This window comes from Nerophis lumbriciformis, linkage group LG13 (genome assembly GCF_033978685.3).
Source record: "Nerophis lumbriciformis linkage group LG13, RoL_Nlum_v2.1, whole genome shotgun sequence".
NCBI lineage: Eukaryota > Metazoa > Chordata > Actinopteri > Syngnathiformes > Syngnathidae > Nerophis > Nerophis lumbriciformis.
The window spans coordinates 35,109,646-35,132,688 of NC_084560.2; the positions used below are offsets into that span (position 1 = coordinate 35,109,646).

General features: G+C 36.6%; 2 protein-coding genes across 2 annotated transcripts in view; one reads left to right on the forward strand and one right to left on the reverse strand.

The window, feature by feature from the left end:
- Positions 1 to 1,617: 1,617 nt before the first annotated feature.
- LOC133613392 (uncharacterized) lies at positions 1,618 to 15,299 on the reverse strand. Its single transcript, XM_061970912.2, has 3 exons — positions 14,881 to 15,299; positions 8,275 to 8,766; positions 1,618 to 3,601 (listed from the first exon to the last, which is right to left on the reverse strand). The coding sequence occupies exons 1-3, from the start codon at positions 15,002 to 15,004 to the stop codon at positions 1,923 to 1,925; spliced, it is 2,295 nt and encodes a 764-aa protein (XP_061826896.2). The 5' UTR covers positions 15,005 to 15,299; the 3' UTR covers positions 1,618 to 1,922.
- Positions 15,300 to 15,354: 55 nt separating this feature from the next.
- The window catches only part of LOC133613400 (uncharacterized), a 30,563-nt gene continuing 22,874 nt past the window's right edge, over positions 15,355 to 23,043 (forward strand). The window contains exons 1-2 of the mRNA XM_061970922.2: positions 15,355 to 15,782; positions 21,181 to 21,510. Coding sequence (XP_061826906.2) covers positions 15,659 to 15,782; positions 21,181 to 21,510 — 454 coding nt within the window. The 5' untranslated portion in view covers positions 15,355 to 15,658. The remainder of the gene's footprint in view (positions 15,783 to 21,180; positions 21,511 to 23,043) is intronic.

A 23,043-nucleotide genomic window follows, 5' to 3' on the forward strand; every position in this document is an offset into this window, starting at 1 on the left:
CTGCTCCGCCCAAGGCTGACCCACTAAAGTGCCCTGGCAGATCCTCCCCCTGAAGAAATAAAGAAAATAAGTGAAAGGAGGAGATAATACACACGCCGACACACAAGGTCATTACCCCAGCAGCTGGCCGCAATGCAACACCGCAATATACCATGCGACTCAGCGAAGAGCCACGATGGACACGGGGACTGGACCCAGCTGGGTATCTGTACTGTACATTTTGTTTGGTCTGAATGTTTGTAAAACACAAATTATGATAGATAATTTTGAAAAAGAGTAACGGTAAGCGCATGTCTGGGATTTATTATAGATGATAAACTAAGTTGGAAACTATACATATAAATCATATAAGGAAGAACATCAAGAATGACTGCATTATTAAATAGAACAAAATATAAAACCTTTTTCTAAGAGAAAAAAAATTACCCCATTTTTTGAAGCAATCATTGCTAATTGTATAAAGGTCTAAGGAAATACAGTACATGGAAAACATTCACATATCCAATATTCATAATATAAAAAGACGATTGATTTTCAAGACTCAAGTAATGATTCATAAAGTCACACGTTTTTAAAGTAAATGCTCTTAAAAAATACACCACTGCTCAAATGATGTGAACCAGTAAATATGACTTCGGAGGGACCTGCAGTCGCGATCAAAAGTTTACAAAGAACATAATGTCATGGCTGTCTTGAGTTTCCAATCATTTCTACAAATCGTGTTTTTTTGTGATAGAGTGATTGAAGCACATACTTGTTGGTCACAAAAAACATTGATGAAGTTTGGTTCTTTTATGAATTTATTATGGGTCTACTGAAAATGTGAGCAAATCTGCTGGGTCAAAAGTATACATACAGCAATGTTAATATTTGGTTACATGTCCCTTGGCAAGTTTCACTGCAATAAGGCGCTTTTGGTAGCCATCCACAAGCTTCTGGTTGCATTTTTGACCACTTCTTTTAACAAAATTGGTGCAGTTCAGCTAAATGTGTTGTTTTTTTGACATGGACTTGATTCTTTAGCATTGTCCACGCGTTTAAGTCAGGACTTTGGGAAGGCCATTCTAAAACCTTAATTCTAGCCTGATTTAGCCATTCCTTTACCACTTTGACGTGTGTTTGGGGTCATTGTCCTGTTGGAACACCCAACTGCGCCCAAGACCCAACCTCCGGGCTGATGATTTTAGGTTGTCCTGAAGAATTTGGAGGTAATCCTCCTTTTTATTGTCCCATTTACTCTCTGTAAAGCACCAGTTCTATTGGCAGCAAAACAGGCCCAGAGCATAATACTACCACCACCATGCTTGACGGTAGGAATTGGTGTTCCTGGGATTAAAGGCCTCACCTTTTCTCCTCTAAACATATTGCTGGGTATTGTGGCCAAACAGCTCATATTTTGTTTCATCTGACCACAGAACTTTCCTTCAGAAGGTCTTATCTTTGTCCATGTGATGTGCATAAACACTTTTATGAAGTATAAATATCTGAATACACATAAAATGTTAACTTTATGAAATATATGTAAGTTTTGGACTGTATATAGTTTTTAATGAATACAGCTATAAGGTTCTGGAAAAAAAAACCTGAATCTGATTAACAATTTTTCAGTCACTAAAGTTTTTTATTTTGAAATATATGTAACACAATGTTCTATATAAATGCACTTAATGAATGTACTTGACTAAAATAGTGTTAACAGTTACAATGTATATATATATCACATATTCACAAATCAAGTAAAAAAAAAAAAACAGAGTTTATATTAATGCATGTACCTGACTGACATAAAAGTAAAATGTAATCTATAAATGATAGAAGCATATTAACGAGAAAGTGTTACAAACAACAATGATGTCACACATGTTAAATGTAGAGAAGTTGTTAGAAAGTCAGAGTTATAGTGTTAACAGTTCCCTGCAGATTCATTTGCTGCTGCTGCTACTGTTCTCAGCAGCACACTTGTGTTTTTCACACTGGTACTTATAAGAGAATCTTTCATCACACACACTGCATCGCAACACTTTCTCACCAGTGTGTCTTCTGATGTGTTTTACCAGGTTTGATCGGTCACAAAAGCTTTTTTTGCAGCTTGAAGAGGAATATGGTTTTTCACCAGTGTGCGTTCTCATGTGTCTAGCAAGTGCGGATCGGTCACAAAAGGTTTTGTTGCAGCTTGAACAGGTGTACGGATCTTCACCAGTGTGTAGTCTCATGTGTCCTTTCAAAAATGTATTTCGTCTGAAACCTTTACCGCAGATTGTACAAGAGAAAGGTTTTTCTCCTGTGTGTGTTCTCATGTGTACTTTAACTGTTCCTTTTTGTACAAAACGTTTACCGCAGACTGAACAGACAAAAGGTTTTTCCCCAGTGTGAGTTCTTATGTGTACTTTAAATGTGTCTTTTTGTGCAAAACGTTTACCACAGACTGTACAGATAAAAGGTTTTTCTCCAGTGTGTGTTCTCATGTGCACTTTAAATGTATTTTCTTGTAGAAAACGTTTACCACAGATTGAACAGGCAAACGGTTTATCTCCAGTGTGTATTCTTGTGTGTATAATTAAATGTTGCTTCTGAGAGAACCTTTTACCGCAAACTGAGCACATGAATGGTGTTTCTCCAGTGTGCGTTCTCATGTGCACTTTAAATGTTTTATTTTGTACAAAACATTTATCACAGAGTGAACAAGTAAACAGTTTTTCTCCAGTGTGAATTCTTGTGTGTACAATTAAATGTTCCTTCTGAGAGAACTTTTTACTACAAACTGTGCACATGAATGGTTTTTCTCCAGTGTGTGTTATCATGTGTACTTTAAATGTTTTATTCTGTAGAAAACGTTTACCACAGACTGAACAGGTAAAAGGTTTTTCTCCAGTATGAATTCTTGTGTGTTTTATCAAATGTTCCTTTTGAGAGAACCTTTTATTACAAACTGGGCACATGAATGGTTTGTTTTCTTCCGGGTGTATTTTCATGTGTACTTTCATCTCACTTTTTTTTCCAAAGCATTTACCACAGACTGAACAGGTAAATGTTTCTTTTTCCGTGTGAATTATTGTGTGCTTTATCAAATGTTCTTTCTGGGAAAACCTTTTACTACAAACTAAGCACATGAAGGGTTTTTCTCCTGTGTGTATTCTCTCATGTCTTTTCAGATTACCACGGAGATGAAACATTTTGCCACATAGAGAGCATTGGAAGTGCGTGTTATCAGCGTGAAATGACTTATCAGGTTTAGAGTCTTCGTCATGAGTGTCAGGAGATTGTGACGTGTGTTGAGTTGAGCTGCTGCTTGGAGGCTTTACCTCTCTCTTCTCCTCACTTTCACCTTTGACCTCATCTTTACTCTTCACAATTACGCCAGTCAGTGGGATCTTAATGACATCAACCCCCTCTAGTCCTTCAAGGTACTCTTCCTCTTGACTGATGCTGTATTCCTCCTCTTTTTCTTTAATGTGAGGGGGCAGTGGCTGCCTCTCTTCGTCTTTAAAAGGAGAGGTCTGCGGCTCCTCCTCTTCCTCTTTAATGTTGGTAGGCTGTAGCTCCTGTTCCATTATGGAAGTCCACTCCTGCTGCTCAGGGAGAAGGTGTTCTTCACACATGTCTGCAAGACAGAAAAATCCATCTTTGTTCAGCTCCATAAGACACTCAGTATGCTGACAAGTACAAAAGAAAAACAAAGTTTTGCATGAACTGGCTTAAAATAGTTTTTCTAAAATCAACATTAACACTTTAGTCTGATTGCGCATGTCTGTTTTAACTTTAACTGGTACAAAATGCTGCAGCACGACTCTTGACTAACACTTAAACAAAGAGCTACATCACGCCAGTTCTGCCTTTTTTTGCACTGGCTTTCAGTCTGTTTTAAGAGTTGATATAAAAAAATGTTTTTCTCCTAAAAATTCGTTTGGGTTTTCATGGCAAATACATGCTACAAGAATGTGATCAAATAGCAAATGTTTTTATTCCTTCCCCTCCCCAAAAACAAAACACCCATAAAATACAACAAAAACTTAATAAATAAATACAAAAGACAATACAAAATAAGCAAATACAAATAAAATAAATTAAATCTAATTAAACAAAACAAAATTGGGTACAGCTAAACAGTGACACAAAGCCGCAAATAACAACAAAAAGCTTGTTATCTATGTACAAAACATTTCAGCTGGGGGAAATTAAAGATCAGTTTCTTAGCTACGGCAGGGGCGGGCGGCAGCTCCTTTTTTCTTTTTACCAGAGGTAACAAGTCGGTGAAAAGACTCACATCCATCCATCCATCCATTTTCTACTGCTTGTCCCTTTTGGGGTCGCGGGGGTACTGGAGCCTATCTCAGCTGCATTCAGGCGGTAGGCGGGGTACACCCTGGACAAGTCGCCACCTCATCGCAGGGCCAACACAGATAGACATATATGTACATATATATATATATATATATATATATATATATATATATATATATATATATATATATGTGTGTATATATATATATGTGTGTGTATATATATATATATATATATATATATATATATATATATGTATGTATATACATATATATATATAAATATATACATGTGTGCGCATATATATATATATATATATATATATATATATATATATATATATATATATATATATATATATATATATATATATCTATGTATGTATGTATGTATGTATGTATGTATATATATATAAAGAATGTGATTAATAAAAAAAAAAATTGCGTTATCATAAATTAATCAAAATTAATCACACTATTTGTTATGACCACACGAAAACCTGGAGGTTGGCCCCTATTGTTACACAGTACAAAGATGAGTGATGAGAGGCAGCCAGTTTCACTTCAAAACACACTCCGATGGAACTTTAGATAAAACTGAGGTATTTTGTTTGCATTGCAGCAACAAACTTTCTCATCGTCGATGCACAACAACTTTAAAATAGCATCTTAAAGCAAAGCACATAGAGGTTTTTCGCAGGGCATTAAAAAGCATTAAATGACTTTTGCGAAAATTAACACCTTAAATGGCATTAAAAAGCATTGAACTCCATGTCTAGAGGAATACAATTTGATAGTAGTAGGTCAATCAGCTGACCGAACTCAATAACTTAACAGTCATCGATACATTGCTACGCCTGTCTGTGTGTTTATTTTCTTCGGCCAGGGCCTTCAAACTGCATACCAGACGTCATTTGAAAGCGTGATAAGCGCTGCCTCCATACGGCAAAGGAAACAGTTCTGGGACCCCAAACTTTGGTGACTGTAGGCGTGTATTCCTTAAAAGGGAACTGCACAATTTTTTTGGAATCGTTCACAATGATTATGGGAGACAAGAATACACATGTATTTGTTTTAATTAGGATTTTAAAGATGTGGAAGACGTGGCTAATTAAAGCCACTGTTGTAGCCTTCAAAGTCCTCTAAAACAACTTTAATGCCCTCTATCAACGTTGTATCTACACGCTGCAAGTCTATATATAATGCAGCAACAAACACATTTATAACAATATGTAATATGTTCTATATTTACCGTATTTTGGTCATTTTAATCAATAGCGGGACTTCCTTCCCTGGCACATTTATTTCCGTTTCCATCACAGCGCACATCCGACTTCCGGCATCTACTGTGTGTTACTACTTCCACAAACAAACAGGCGAGTGTGTTCTAATCATGTATAATCAGCTGCATTCAGGCGGTAGGCGGGGTACACCCTGGACAAGTCGCCACCATACAACAAAGACGACTACTTTTGGACAAATGAATATTCAAAACCTTATCTTTTTGAAGCTGAATATACGAATGGTGATGAACTGCTGCTTATAGAAGCGAGCACAAAGAAATGGGTGAAACGTTGGAGTAGACAGAAGCCCAGAGAGTGAGGTCGGTGCGATTTGGTCACGCTGCAAATCTGGAACTTTTAAACTAAGCTATGCCGAATTATTGGAATGCCCAAATCAACTGGAAACGTCCCTGGCTAGCTTGACCAAACGAACAATTGTCCATCGAGTAAGTCATTATAATGTTGTTCATAATACATGCAGCACATCACCGTACACTACAGTACATACACTGTCGAGCTAGCTGTGTACAAACAAAACATGAAATAATAATTTATAGATACTGTAATATTTCATGTTCATGTTTTTCAGTCAGTACTGATTGGTGTCTTATCGCAGTTGTTGCAAATACCGAAACACGCTGATGTGCTACTACGCTAGAAAAAAAGAGTTCCTCGGTGTTTGCTCTAACAATAACAATGTCGCTACAGCTTGGTTATTATACAGGTTACAGAACATATATGAAGTATTGTTGACGGTATATTATTCAGCAAATGTTATTTATGCAAGCAAATAGCCGGTGATTAATTATGATTAATCACAGGTTCTGATTAATCACTTGACAGCCCTTTTATATATATGTATACATACACGTATGTACACTGTATATCTATACTAATGTATACATACATATATACAAACATACATATATGGATATATACACATATATACACACACAAATACATATATATGTATGTATTCACACACACACACACACACACACACACACACACAGACACAATATATATATATATATTTATATATATATATGAACAAAATACGATTAGTTGTGATAATATATCATAGTCGTTTGATCATTTAGATATTTCATTTGTATGTATACAGGTATATATGTGTGTGTGTGTATATATATATATACATACACATACACACACAGAACTTATCGTATTTTGTTCGTGGTTAACTCAAAATGAATCACAATTAATCGCAGATATTTCCACATTACATATACATTATTAATAAGTGCACCCGAGACAGATATTTTTTAAGTTGTTGATACCATGAGTGGACAATTAGTTTTAATAAAATATTTTTTAACTGTTATGCTAAAATGGACATCAACTCGCATTTATTGACAGCACAAAAATACCTGCAGTTCGTTGCTGTTTTGCCAGATTTTGTGTTTTGTAAGAATAGTGAATTTCTATTCCTGCTGTAGGAGCACTTGCATTCAGAGGAGGGGAGCTTCACTTTAATCTTTAGATACCAATTCAGCGCATTAAAAACGAAAAATGTGGATTATTACGATCATGATTTCATTGTCAAAGATGTTTGGAAATGTAATCTGTGATATTTCCACCTGAATAAATATTTCTCATACAGTGCATTAGAAAAGTATTCCGGAAAAGCTGTAAATATATTCATGTAAATGTGATGTCTAAGTTTTTTATTTTTAACAAATTTGCAAAAATCGATTAAAAAAATAAATACAAATAAAATACTGTGATGAGTTGGCGACTTGTCCAGGGTGTACCCCGCCTTCCGCCCGAATTCAGCTGAGATAGGCTCCAGCGACCCCAAAAAGGGACAAGCGGTAGAAAATGGATGGATGGATATTAAAAAAATACCTTTTTCACATTGCCATTATGGGGTATTGTGTGTAGAATTTTGAGGCCAAAAAGGAATTTATTCCATTTTGCATTTTGGAGTAAGGCTGTAGCACAACAAAATGTGGAAAAAGTGAAGCGCAGTAAATACTTTCCGGATGCACTGTACAACAAGTACCGAATTTGTTACCCATCGTAATTGTCTTTCATGTATTTTATATTGTTTTAATATTGGTTTTATATGTATTTATTTTTTGTTTTTATTCAGTCATTGGTGGAGCTAAGGATAATATTTTAATATTGTTTTTAATATTGTTGTGCAGCACTTTGGAAACATTTTGTTGTTTAAATGTGCTATATAAATAAAGTGGATTAGATTGGATTGGATCCAGCCGTTAATTATGTTTATGTATCATCCAGGAGCGAAGAAATTATGTTCCCTAATACTTTTGTACTTGTACTGTAGTGTGGTCGACCAGATGGTTTGAAAAGTTCACCTTGATTATGTAAAATGTTTTAAACCTTGTGAAAAGTATTTCTACTTAAGAGTGTATGGCTCCACTTCATCACAGTCACATATTTTTTCATATCTGGTTTGTATATTCATCACTAAACCTTTAAAATATGCTACTATTTGCCCTGCGAAAGGTAAATAAAAAGGAACCATGTTGAATGTTTGCCTTCATTTGACCATGCGAGGTCGTCCTGTAAATGAGCACATGATTGTAACTGATCAATTGCACTGTTGATACTAAAGAAAGCATATATTTTTGTAAGTGGTCGTGTTAAAAAGCAAGTAAACCTCCAACGTGGATGAAAATCTGTTACAAACATTGTATTAGATGATATCTGGATGTTGTGCTTACTTGGAGTGTGATGAAGCTGTGAGGACGCAGGTGGTTTGTCTTCATGGTCTTCAGTCTTCACAGTCAGTAGAAACGTGGTGAGATCAGCCTCATCCTGCCCTCGAAGACACTCTCCTTCTTCTTCCTCTTTAATGTGGCGGGGTTGTGGATCCTCTTCTTCTTTAAAGTGGGAGGTTTGTGGATTATCCTCCTCCTTTTTAAAGTGGTGGGGTTGTGGATCATTTTCATCATAATTGTGTGAGGACTGTGGATCTTCCTCTTTTGTATTGGATAACTGTGGATCCTCCTCTTCCTTAAGCAAATGAGGACACTGTAAATCATTTTCTTCAATGTGCGGGAGCTGTGGATCTTCCTCTTTTATATTAAGGGACTGTGGATCCTTTTCTTTTTCTTTAAGGGGAGGGGGCTGTGGATCCTCTGGCTTCAAAATGGAGCTTCCCCCTTGTAGCTGAAAGAGACATTTTTCTTGACGTCTACTTAGCTGCTGGGTATCTGAAGGACAGAAATGAAACAAACACCTTTTAATTCTGATATGTCAAATATATATATATATATATATATATATATCCATCCATCAATCCATCCATTTTCTACCGCTTATTCCCTTTGGGGTCGCGGGGGGCGCTGGAGCCTATCTCAGCTACAATCGGGCGAAAGGCGGGGTACACCCTGGACAAGTCGCCAACTCATCGCAGGGCCAACACAGATAGACAGACAACAGTCACACTCACATCCACACACTAGGGCCAATTTAGTGTTGCCAATCAACTTATCCCCAGGTGCATGTCTTTGGAAGTGGGAGGAAGCCGGAGTACCCGGAGGGAACCCACGCATATATATATATATATATATATATATATATACACTTATATATATATATATACATATATATATATATATATATATATATATATATATATATATATATATATATATATATATATATATATATATATATATATACACACACATATATATATATATATATATATATATATATATATATATATATACACATATATATATGTATATATATATATATATATATATATACATATATATATATATATACACATATATATATGTATATATATATATATATATACATACATATATATATATATATATATATATATATATATATATATATATATATATATATATATATATATATATATATATATAAGGGCTGTCAAATATAACATGATAACCTGTTAACTATAAGCTCCTTTTTGACCCTCGGGACGTTCCATAGTCTGGGAATATTTGCTGCGTTCACCAGTTACTGATAAGCCACAAGCGGGAAAAAAGTGAGCAGAAATGGCCAAAGAAAATAGTATATTATGGAAATATCAGGTACAAAGCTATGGCTCGGTTGTTTTCCCGACAAGACATGACTTTTCACTGGAACAAATGCCTGCTGTGTGCGTTGTTCAGACATGTGGGTGCATCTTCACTCCCGTGTTTGGATTAAACATTGATAGCATTCAATTTAAAATGTTGTTACTGTGAAAGCTTTAATAAGATAGCATAAAAGCTCAACGGAAATGAAAGACGGTAAGCAGGAAGTCGACAGGGTACTTTTTTAAAATTGCAAACAGTCAGGACCATCATCAAAAGATGTCAAGACATCTCAAACCAATCAAACTTTTCCATCTCAAAAATAAAAGCACTACGCTTTACAACCGGTTCACAAAATAAATATGTCCTACATTAGGATCATGCTTCGTCAAATATGTTTTGTAAATTAATCTGTGATATTTGCACCTAAATAAATGTCAATACATTACCAGGAGCACAATGGCACTCACAAGCATGACCTCAGCTCAGTTTTAATTGTGATGAGACCAGTCTTTTCTGAGAAAAGTTGAGGAAAATATACTTTCTCTCATCTCATTAGGCCCTTTTCCACCAAAAGTGAACTTTTGGTTCCTGGAACCTCTACTTCCTGGAACTATGGGTTCCTGTAAAAGTGTGTGCATGTGTTTCCACCGCATTTCACATTTGAGGGTAGTTTATACAAATCAGGCTGATGACGTATTGAGGAGGGGTTTAGTATATTTCTACACTGATACCATGTAAATAAGCAGACACTATTAGGTCACTTTTTTTCACTAAAAAGTTAGTAAATGAAATAAGAAGCAATAATATACAAAACAGTATGATTTAAAAAATGTATTGTACCAAATTGTTCATAAAAAGGCAATCTTTTGTCCGCAGTGTCCAACAGTCAGAAAGTTGGACATTGCGGATCAAACTAGAAGAAGATTTGGGGGAAATAAACATGGTTGTTGTCAGCAGACCATACAGGCGCTATATCAAGCCTCCGCACATTTGCTCAGCGCAGACGTGATCACGTGTACACAGTATCTTGCGACAAAAAACTTGCCAGTCACCGCGGATTTCATCTCAACAACTACAGATACCAACTTGATAGTAGGGCTACACGATTATGGCCAAAATAATAATTGAAATTATTTTCATCAATACTGAAATCACAATTATTAATTATGAATATTCACTATGCTAAGTAAAACATTTGTTTTTGCACTATGTGTTTTTAACAAACCGTATTTGAACGTAGCTTTTGTTTCAAAATGAAACTAAAAGGGGAACTGCACTTATTTGGGAATTTTGCCCATTATTCACAATCCCTATGCAGGACAAGAACACATGTTTTTCTTTTTTTTAAATGCATTATAACTCGTAAAATACGGCCAGGTGGCTAACAATACGGTTAATGAGAGTACACTATAAAACCCTCTAAATATAGATACTTCAAACTACTTCTAATGGCGCCGTGATCGCAGAAGGCTAATTAATCTATGCTGCTTTATTGACATATAGGCTGCATTCACCTGACGGCACGTCCGGTTCATTAACTATGCGAGGCTCGCAATGGAGGGACAGCGAGTGTTGGAACCGTTCAACCTTGAGAGGTAATCAAGTAGGGCGAAAGATGTCAAGAATTTACGAACGACGACAAGAAACACGGTGCCACATCTGCGGTCCTCTCCAAGGTTTCTCATAGTTATTCATATTGACATCCCACTGGATTGTGAGTTTTTCCTTGCCCTTATGTGGGCTCTGAACCGAGGATGTCGTTGTGGCTTGTTCAGCCCTTTGAGACACTTGTGTTTTAGGGCTATATAAATAAACATTGATTGATTGATTGATAACAGAGACGTAGCAGAAGAACGAAGAAGAGACATGGCGACGACGAGTAAGAAGAAGAAGTACGCTTGCAAGTTCTAAAATGATTGGAAATAATAATTTCAGTTCATCCAGGACAGCTTGAAGGGGAAGGGGTATGCTGCCTGCAAATTTTGTAGATCAGACTTCTCCATTGAACACGGTGGCCGAACGGATATAAGTCTGGGGGTCTCTGCTGGAACTGTTGTCCCCGCGACTCAATCCTGGATAAGCGGTTGAAGATGGATGGATGGATGGATATTGCTCCTTAATTGTTTCAGTGCTCCTGATTTTTTTCTGTGCTCTTAATTTGTTTATTTTGGACAACGGTGGTCGTAGTGAAAAAACTAAGCGCCTAGTCCTGTTTTGTTGACTCTGTGAGTTTTGTGTAAACAAGTTGACATTGTTACAAGGTAAGAGGAACTTGAACCTCTCATAAATGTTGTATGTCTGAAACTGTCTCGTTTTAACGAACCATAGAGTGCATCATCCTCACAAGACAAGTCATATTGCTATAGTTCAGTGGTTCTTAACCTGGGTTCGATCGAACCCTAGGGGTTCGGTGAGTCGGCCTAAGGGGTTCGGCGGAGCCTCCGCCGCGGAGGTCAAGATACACCCGACTCATCGTGTAAATAAAAACTTCTCCCTATCAGCGTATTATGGATACCCCCAAACAATGTTCCCTCTAATTTTCAATATGCGTGAGCAAACGCAAAAACTCCTTGAGCATTCAGTGGAGCACATGTGAGCCACACCAGCAGCACACCGGTCCCAAACCTGACTAAATAACAAGTTAAATGTTTTATTATTATAATCAAATGACAGCAGTAATTTCTATGAGATTATTTTCTAATATAAGTATTTTGGCCCAACTACAATGACTATAACAAAAAATATTATTTTTCATGAGCTCTGGCTTATTAGTGATTCCCAGAGCCCAAAAGAAGTCTGCAGGCTATAGAGCGTTTTCTATTCGGGCTCCAGTACTATGGAATGCCCTCCCGGTAACAGTTAGAGATGCTACCTCAGTAGAAGCATTTAAGTCCCATCTTAAAACTCATTTGTATACTCTAGCCTTTAAATAAACCCCCTTTTTCGACCAGTTGATCTGCCGTTTCTTTTCCTTTCTCCTCTGCTCCCCCCTATCTCTTGTGGAGGGGGGGGGACACAGGTCCGGTGGCCATGAATGAAGTGCTGGCTGTCCAGAGTCAGGACCCGGGGTGGACCGCTCGCCTGTGTATCGGCTGGGAACATCTCTGCGCTGCTGACCCGTCTCCGCTCGGGATGGTTTCCTATTGACCCCACTATGGACTGGACTCTTACTATTATGTTGGATCCACTATGGACTGGACTCTCACAATATTATGTCAGACCCACTCGACATCCATTGCATTCGGTCTCCCCTAGGGGAGGCGGGGGGTTACCCACATATGCGGTCCTCTCCAAGGTTTCTCATAGTCATTCACATCGACGTCCCACTGGGGTGAGTTTTTCCTTGCCCTTATGTGGGCTCTGTACAGAGGATGTCGTTGTGGCTTGTGCAGCCCTTTGAGACACTTGTGATTTAGGGCTATATAAATAAACATTGATTGATTGATTGATTGATGAGCTGTGTACTAGTATTGTATGTCTGGGTGGGGGGTCCTGCTTTGGAAATAATTTGTACCCCTTTCAGATATCGCATTTAGTTCCCACTAAAACAATCACACATTGCACAATGAGATGTAAACATGGGATCATGTGTACATTCCTGTAACTTTGTTTGTAAAAAAAATATCTTTATTAGTATTTATTTAATATAATAACATAATGTCATGGTTAATATTTATAAATTAAGATAAAATTAAGAAAAAAAAACATTTTATTTTTCACTAAAGAAGGGTTCGGTGAATGCGCATATGAAACTGGTGGGGTTCGGTACCTCCAACAAGGTTAAGAACCACTGCTATAGACAATATATTTAAGAATAGACTAGTGTTAATGATGATATATACTAGTCGAGCTCATAGAGCGAAACCCTGTGTCGGTGCGCGTACCGCTTTTAGAAAGTCACGTGACCGATCATGAGCTGTTTTGGTCACGTGACCGATACGCGAACTGTGTCGCACTGACGCCTCCTCTGTGCCCTGTGAGCGGCTCTTTTCTACAGCCGGAGAAATAATAACTAAGAAGAGAAAGCGTCTAAAAATGAATACGTTGGAAAAACTGTTTTTTTTTAAATAAAAATGTGTAAAAATAAATAAATAATAATTTCCAGGTCCACAAGCATCCTCATTCACAACACGTTCTCTTAGATTTCCATGTTATGATACATGTTCACATTATTTATTGACTGTATCTAAAAAAGACAAAAAATATATTTTTATTTAAATGAAGTTATGAAATAATCCTAAATGAAATACAATGACTTGGTTTATATTATTGTATATACTAGGTCAGTGGTTCTCAACCTTTTTTCAGCAATGTACCCCCTGTGAATTTTTTTTTAATTCAAGTACCCCCTAATCAGAGCAAAGCATTTTTGGTTGAAAAAAAAAAGATGAAGTAAAATACAGCACTATGTCATCAGTTTCTGATTTATTAAATTGTATAACAGTGCAAAATATTTCTCATTTGTAGTGGTCTTTCTTGAACTATTTGGAAAAAAAGATATAAAAATAGCTAAAAACTTGTTGAAAAATAAACAAGTGATTCAATTATAAATAAAGATTTCTACACCTAGAAGTAATAATTAACTTAAAGTGCCCTCTTTGGGGATTGTATTAGAGCTCCATCTGGATTCATGAACTTAATTCTAAACATTTATTCACAAAAAAAAAAAATCTTTAACATCAATATTTATGGAACATGTCCACAAAAAATCTAGCTGTCAACACTGAATATTGCCTTGTTGCATTTCTTTTCACCGTTCTTTTTGACAGACATTTTAGTGACAAACTTGAGCTTGTGCTTCACGGAGTTTATGAACTTACAGTCATATTTTGTTGAAGTATTATTCAATAAATATATTTATAAAGGATTTTTGAATTGTTGCTATTTTTAGAATATTTTAAAAAAATCTCACGTACCCCTTGGCATACCTTCAAGTACCCCCAGGGGTACGCGTACCCCCATTTGAGAACCACTGTTGTAGCTGAGATAGGCTCCAGCGCCCCCCGCGACCCCAAAGGGAATAAGCGGTAGAAAATGGATGGATGGATGGATGTACTAGGTCATAAAATCAGTGTCAGTTGAGTCGGTCCATAGGTTGCCTGTAGGGATTTTTAATGTCCAGCAGATGTCAGTATTTAGTGACACAGTATCGACACAGTATCAATACAGTTTTGCAATGTGTCGAAACGCTTCATGAGGCCTCATCAACCCATCACTAATATATACAATTAGTAAACATGTGAGAGGAAAAAGTAAACAAACCTGTTCTGTGTAACTCAACTTGAGGCTTCTTGAAAACAGCGTCCAGCAGATGACTTTGTTGCTCCATCTCCTCTTGTGTTGGACAAAGTTTCTCCTTGTACTCTGGTGGCATTCTTTCAGACATTTTGACACAATCACAACACTTTACACTCACACTTGATCTCTGCTTAGCAATGTATTAATAGCTTCCGCGTCCCTTTGTGAGCAGCCAGCAAGCTAAGCTAAATACCGAGCTAAGCTAGCGCGACAAGCGTCAAAGTGCACTCAGACTAATGTATCAGCATACAAACAATTATTAACGATGTTTAACTATATTTAACGCCATTTATGTGCACATGTACGGATTAAGGACAGATAACTATAAACCCCACAACAACGTCCTCTCCACCAAACGCCATCTTGCTTTATCCTGGTCTTGTTTTGTTCGCGCTCAGTGTTGTCAGATCTCGCGAGAGAAACAAGCTTTTTAGCTTTCACTACAACGGACGCAACATAGCAGTGTGGTCTTTAAGTCTGCGTTCATCTCTCATTTTACGTGCGTAGTAATTCGCCTATCGTGTGACAAACTGCAAGTTTATTAATTCTTCGTGTCAGGATACACTCGACTCGTCTCGGTGAACTTTGAAGCTTTCTCGGGATTGGCTTAGTTTAGCTCGGTCGTTAGCTTCGTTTGCTAGTTAGCTTAGCTTGCTGGCTGCAAACAAAGAGACGCTGAAGTGATCAACACATCGCTCAGCACAGATCAAGTGTGGGTGTACAGTTTTGTGTTTATGCGAAAATGTGCGAAAGAAAGATAGCAAAGTACGAGGAGGAACTTTCTCGATCAAAAGAGGAGAACAGGCGACAACTTCAATTACGGGACGCTGTTTTCCAGAAACATCAAGTTGTGTCGCATGGAACAGGTTTGTTTACTTCTTACTCTCACATGTTTACTAACTTTACATGTCCGAAAAGGAGTAGAAAGAAGCAAACCTTAAATATTCTTACCCCCTTTCTACATACTTGCCAACCTTAAGACCTCCGATTTCGGGGTGTGGGGGGGCGTGATTGGGGGGCGAGGTTGGGGGCTGGGGGCGTGGTCAAGAGGGGATGAGTTAATTTACAGCTAGAATTCACCAAGTCAAGTATTTCATCCATCCATTTCCTACCGCTTATTCCCTTTGGGGTCGCGGGGGGCGCTGGAGCCTATCTCAGCTACAATCGGGCGGAAGGCGGGGTACACCCTGGACAAGTCGCCACCTCATCGCAGGGCCAACACAGATAGACAGACAACATTCACACTCACATTCACACACTAGGGCCAATTTAGTGTTGCCAATCAACTCATCCCCAGGTGCTTGTCTTTGGAAGTGGGAGGAAGCCGGAGTACCCGGAGGGAACCCACGCAGTCACGGGGAGAACATGCAAACTCCACACAGAAAGATCCCGAGCCCGGGATTGAACCCAAGACTACTCAGGACCTTCGTATTATATATAAGAAATACTTGACTTTCAGTGATTTCTATTTATATATATATATTTATTATATATATATATATATATATATATATATATATATATATATATATATATATATATATATATATATATATATATATATATACATATATATATATATATATATATATATATATGTATGTGTGGGGGAAAAAAATCACAAGACTATTTCATCTCTACAGGCCTGTTTCATGAGGGGGGGTTCCCTCAATCGTCAGGAGATTTTCTGACGATTGAGGGAACCCCCGCTCATGAAACAGGCCTGTAGAGATGAAATAGTCTTGTGATTTTTTTTCCCCACACATACATATATTGCGCTCTACTACGGTATCGAGCACTATTTTTTGGATAACCTCATTAAGACATATATATATATATATATATATATATATATATATATATATATATATATATATATATATATATAGATAAGAGAAATACTTGAATTTCAGTGTTCATTTATTTACACATATACACACACATAACACTCATCTTACTCATTGTTGAGTTAAGGGTTGAATTGTCCATCCTTGTTCTATTCTCTGTCACTATTTTTCTAACCATGCTGAACACCCTCTCTGATGATGCATTCTGCTTCATCTCCTTGTTGTGTGCGCAGTTGTGCACTGCACTCTCTAAAAGCCCTAGATGTTAATGTCACATATGCATGTACAGTAGATGGCAGTATTGTCCTGTTTAAGAGTGTCACAACATTGCTGTTTACGGCAGACGAACTGCTTTACGGTAGACGAAAACGTGACTGCTCTTGTGTGTTGTTGCCGCGCTGGGAGGATGTTAATGAAACTGCCTAACAATAAACCCACATAAGAAACTAAGAACTCGCCCTCGATCATTCTCCAGTTATAACGTCATTGGGCAGGCGCGCTGTTTATATTGGGGGAAAGCGGACGTGAAAACAGGCTGACGACACGTCACTCAGGTCCGCCTGAATTTCGGGAGATTTTCGGGAGAAAATTTGTCCCGGGAGGTTTTCGGGAGAAGCGCTGAATTTCGGGAGTCTCCCGGAAAATCCGGGAGGGTTGGCAAGTATGCCTTTCTAGTTCATAGCCATTACTTTTTTTTATTTATTTAGTCTTTATTTAACCAGGTAAAATCCCATTGAGATCAAAGATCTCTTTTCCAAGGGAGACCTGGCCAAGAGGGCAGCAGCAAGGTTACATCAAAAACAGTAAACAAATGATAATAATGATAAATGGGTTGTACTTGTATAGCGCTTTTCTACCTTCAAGGTACTCAAAGCGCTTTGACACTACTTCCACATTTACCCATTCACACACACATTCACACACTGATGGAGGGAGCTGCCATGCAAGGCGCTAACCAGCACCCATCAGGAGCAAGGGTGAAGTGTCTTGCTCAGGACACAACGGACATGACGAGGTTGGTACTAGGTGGGGATTGAACCAGGGACCCTCGGGTCACGCACGGCCACTCTTCCACTGCGCCACGCCGTCCCCAAACAAATACATAAAACATCACATTTACAACATTAAAACTTGCTCACATGACATATGTGCATACAGACAAGGTAGACTGCAGTCATTTCACAGAAGCTTTAAACTCATTCAACGTAAAGGTTTGAAGTTTAATATTTGATTGGAGGTTATTCCAAGCCTTAGGTGCTGAAAACCTAAATGTCATAAAGCGGAAACTGAGGTGGTACGGATACATCACCAGATCCTCAGGCCTTGCAAAAACCATCCTGCAAGGCACCATACAAGGTGGCAGGAGACGAGGGAGACAAAAGAAAAGATGGGAAGATATCATCGGAGAATGGACTCACTTGAAACTCACTGAGGCAATGAGAGCTGCTGAGGACAGAGAGGGATGGAGAGAGCTGGTCAACAGATCGTCTGTGGTGCCAGAACAACCCTCCGGGGTTATGTCAAGAGCTCTCACCATCTTGAACTCTAACTTATAATAATAATTCACCCCTATACAATATCCTACCCTAATACCCTACTGTGCAATATTACCCTTCGAGTGCAATACGTCCGACACTGATTGTTATTTATTACTCCGGTACTCTTGTCTTGTTCTGTATATTATACAGTATTTTGTATTTCTACAGTGTTTTGTATATTGTACAGGATTGCTTATTATTTTTATTGGATAGTAGTCTGTTTATTTCAATTGTTAGTTGTTTTTTTTTCCTTTATTACCTCTTGTGTAATTTATTTGTACCCCATATTTGTTCCCACTACAGCACCTTAAATTGGAGTCCTTAATCTCATTATATGCAAATATAATTTATTCTATCCTATTCTATTATGGGATAGGTACAGGTACATGCATAGTTTTAGCTCTCTGCAAATGCACCAAAATATTGAATTGAAATATTTTGGATTCAATAAATACAAGGTATGTTTGTTCTCTATATCCAACATTATGTATTTTGTAACTTTGTTACAAAAAAGGTTTGTATCGAATGAAGTGTACTTTTGTAGTTATTCCCCATATTTCTGCACAATAATTAAGATATGGTAACACTAGCAGTAGGTATGAAGTGATTTTTGGTCTAGAACATGTTTTTCTTTATTCATTATTGAAATATTTCTTGTAGTTAATATTATCATCTATGATTACGTCCAAAAAATGTTCTATCTTTTACTCTGTCAAAATTTCCTGTGTATTTTGAATTGTGTTTGACTTTCTCTTCTACTGTTACCGAATAACATTATTTTAGTTTTACTGAGATTCAAAAATTGTCTGTTTTTGTCAAAACATCTATTAATTGTATTAATTTATTCTATTATTATTTGTATTAGCTTCTGTGTGTTGTCTACTGAAAAAAAATGCAGTTGTGTCGTCTGCAAATAATACTAGCTTTAAGTCCTTTGTAACATTACAAATGTAGTTTACATAGATATTGAACAATTTTGATCCCTGGTGTACGCCGCAAGATATATTCAGCGCTGTAAATGTATTTCCACCTATAGCTTCACATATTGGTTCCTGTTGGTTAAGTAGCTTTTTACCTAGTTGAAGGACAACCATTTGATGCTATACAATTATAATTGGTTAATTAAGATATTATGATTAATTGTGTCAAATGCTTTTGTTAGATCCATAAACCCTGCAACTGCACACTGATTACCATCTATTGCATTGGTCATGTTCTGTAATATTTGATTAATGTCATCAATGATGAAATGTTAACTCTGCGAGTGTTCCACTTCGTTTATGAATTTGAGAAAAACGTGTATATGTATATATATATATTACGGGTGTGGGAAAAAATCGATTCATATTCGAATCGTGATTCAGAATCTATTATCATTAAAAAAAAAAATTTTTTTTAATATGTATTTATTTTTTATATATATATATATATATATATATATATATATATATATATATATATATATATATATATATATATGTGTGTGTATATATATGTGTATATATATATATATATATACAGTATATATATATTATTTTTTTTAATTAATCAATCCAACAAAACAATACACAGCAATACCATAACAATGCAATCCAATTCCAAAACCAAACCCAACCCAGCAACACTCAGAACTGCAATAAACAAAGCAATTGAGAGGAGACACAAACACGACACAGAACAAACCAAAAGTAGTGAAACAAAAATTAATATTATCAACAACAGTATCAATATTAGTTACAATTTCAACATAGCAGTGATTAAAAATCCCTCATTGACATCATCATTAGACATTTATAAAAATAAAAAAAAAGAAGAACATTAGTGTCACAGTGGCTTACACTTGCATCACATCTCATAAGCTTGACAACACACTGTGTCCAATATTTTCACAAAGATAAAATAAGTCATATTTTTGGTTCATTTAATAGTTAAAACAAATTTACATTATTGCAATCAGTTGATAAAACATTGTCCTTTACAATTATAAAAGCTTGTTACTCAAATCTACTACTCTGCTTGCATGTCAGCAGACTGGGGTAGATCCTGTTGAAATCCTATGTATTGAATGAATAGAGAATCGTTTTGAATCGGGAAAAAATCGTTTTTGAATCGAGAATCGTGTTGACTTGGAAAAAAAAAAAAGATTTTGAATCGAATCGTGACCCCAAGAATCGATATTGAATCGAATCGTGGGACACCCAAAGATTCACAGCCCTAATATATACATATGTATACATACACACATATATATATATATATATATATATATATATATATATATATATATATAAGTATATATATATATATATATATATAAGTATATATATATATATATATATATATATATATATATATATATATATACGGTATATATATATACAAACCCCGTTTCCATATGAGTTGGGAAATTGTGTTAGATGTAAATATAAACGGAATACAATGATTTGCAAATCATTTTCAACCCATATTCAATTGAATGCACTACAAAGACAAGATATTTGATGTTCAAACTCATAAACTTAATTTTTTTTTGCAAATAATAATTAACTTAGAATTTCATGGCTGCAACACGTGCCAAAGTAGTTGGGAAAGGGCATGTTCACCACTGTGTTACATCACCTTTTCTTTTAACAACAAAAACGATTGGGAACTGAGGAAACTAATTGTTGAAGCTTTGAAAGTGGAATTCTTTCCCATTCTTGTTTTATGTCGAGCTTATATATCCATATATCCATAACTTTGTTGCCCGTGATGTCATGACATGACAAGTTATACATTTTCCACATGACATTGTTCACTTGTAAAAAAAAATATATTTCATGTAGTATATAATATTGTACATGTCTGAGTTAAAATGTTTTTTTTTTTGTCATTTTCAGATGTCCAGCAACTGATTGGATGTCGAAAAGAAAAGGGGGGGAATTCCACTTCAAAGCAGAATGATCCAAGTCCCCCTCCTCTTGAAGAGGAAGAGGAAGATCCACAGCCCTCTTATTTTAATGATGAAGAAAATCACCCACATTCCCCTCATGTCAAAGAGGAAGAGGAGGAGCAACAGGCCCCCCACTGTAAAGAAGGAAAGGAGAGCAAGTGTCTTCAGGGGCAGGAGGAGGCTGATCTCACCAAGTTTCCACTGACTGTTGTCTGTGTGAAGACTGAAGACCATGAAGACAAACCACCTGAGTCCTCACAGCTTCATCACACTCCAAGTAAGCACAACATCCAGATACCATCTAATACAATGTTTGTAGCAGATTTTCATCCAGGGTCCAACATTCTCTCTCACGTTGGAGATATACTTGCTTTTTAACAAAACCATTTCATCCATCCATCCATCCATTTTCTACCGCTTTTCACTCTTGGGGTCGCAGGGGTAGCTGGAGGCTATCCCAGCTGCATTCGGGCGGAAGGCGGGGTACACCCTGGACAAGTCCCTACCCCAAAAAGATTTTTTTTTTTAAAATCTTACCTACCTCACATGGTTAAATGAAGGCAAACATTCAATATGGCTACTGTTTATTTACCCTTTGCAGCGCGAATGTCAGCATATTTTAAGGTTTAGTGGTGAATATACACAAAGAGTACTACGGTAACTGTCAGGAGTTTTACCACAATTTATCTTAATACCGGTAATCGTTACATTCCTATTTGTGCATCGATAAGTAAGACAAGTAATGTATTCGATGGACATTAACAATTTTCATCACTGCTGTAATTGTTGTTAATGAGTGTATGTTTCTGTGCTTTTCTGCAATAAATTTATAACATATGTAGTAGGGATGTCCCGATCCAGGTTTTTGCACTTCCAATCTGATACCGATATTGTTTTTGCACTTCCGATCCGATACCGATACTGACCGATACCGATACTGACCGATACTGGCCTATCCGAGCATGTATTAAAGTTTAAAGTTATTTAGCCTACTTAGTTGTCAGAATCATGTTGAAAAGGGTTTTAGTACTCTTGATAACAACTAGCCAGCTGAATTAGGGGAGTTTGAATAATACACAATGGTTGGTAACAAGAAACTGACCTGTTTATTCAAGGATAAACACAAAATAGACAAAATTATACATGACAAACAGAAATGGCATCATTGAACTAGGGCTGGGCGATATGGCCTTTTTTTAATATTGTGATATTTTAAGGCCATATTGCGATACACAATATATATCTCGATATTTTGCCTTAGCCTTGAATGAACACTTGATGCATATAATCACAGCAGTATGATGATTCTATGTGTTTTGATTGAGACTTTTATTAGTAGGTTGCAGAGTGAAGTACATATTCCGTACAATTGATCACTAAATGGTAACACCCGAATAAGTTTTTCAACTTGTTTAAGACGGGGTCCACTTAAATTGATTCATCCATCCATCCATTTCCTACCGCTTATTCCCTTCGGGGTCGCGGGGGGCGCTGGAGCCTATCTCAGCTACAATCGATTCATGATACAGATATATACTATCAGATATATACTATCATCATAATACAGTCATCACACAAGATAATCACATTTAATTATTTACATTATTTATAATCCAGGGTGTGGAGGGGGGCGCCGGATGTAAGTGTCAAAAAGACAGCCAAAAGAGTTTGATATGAGAATAAATCTAAAGTTAAAATATAGGGTAGAAATGCACCCATTTGCAGGAAATGCAGTCTTGATTTTCAAAATGTTCTTTCAAGGCTTGCATGTCTACATTAAAACATTCTTCTTCATACTGCATTAATATAT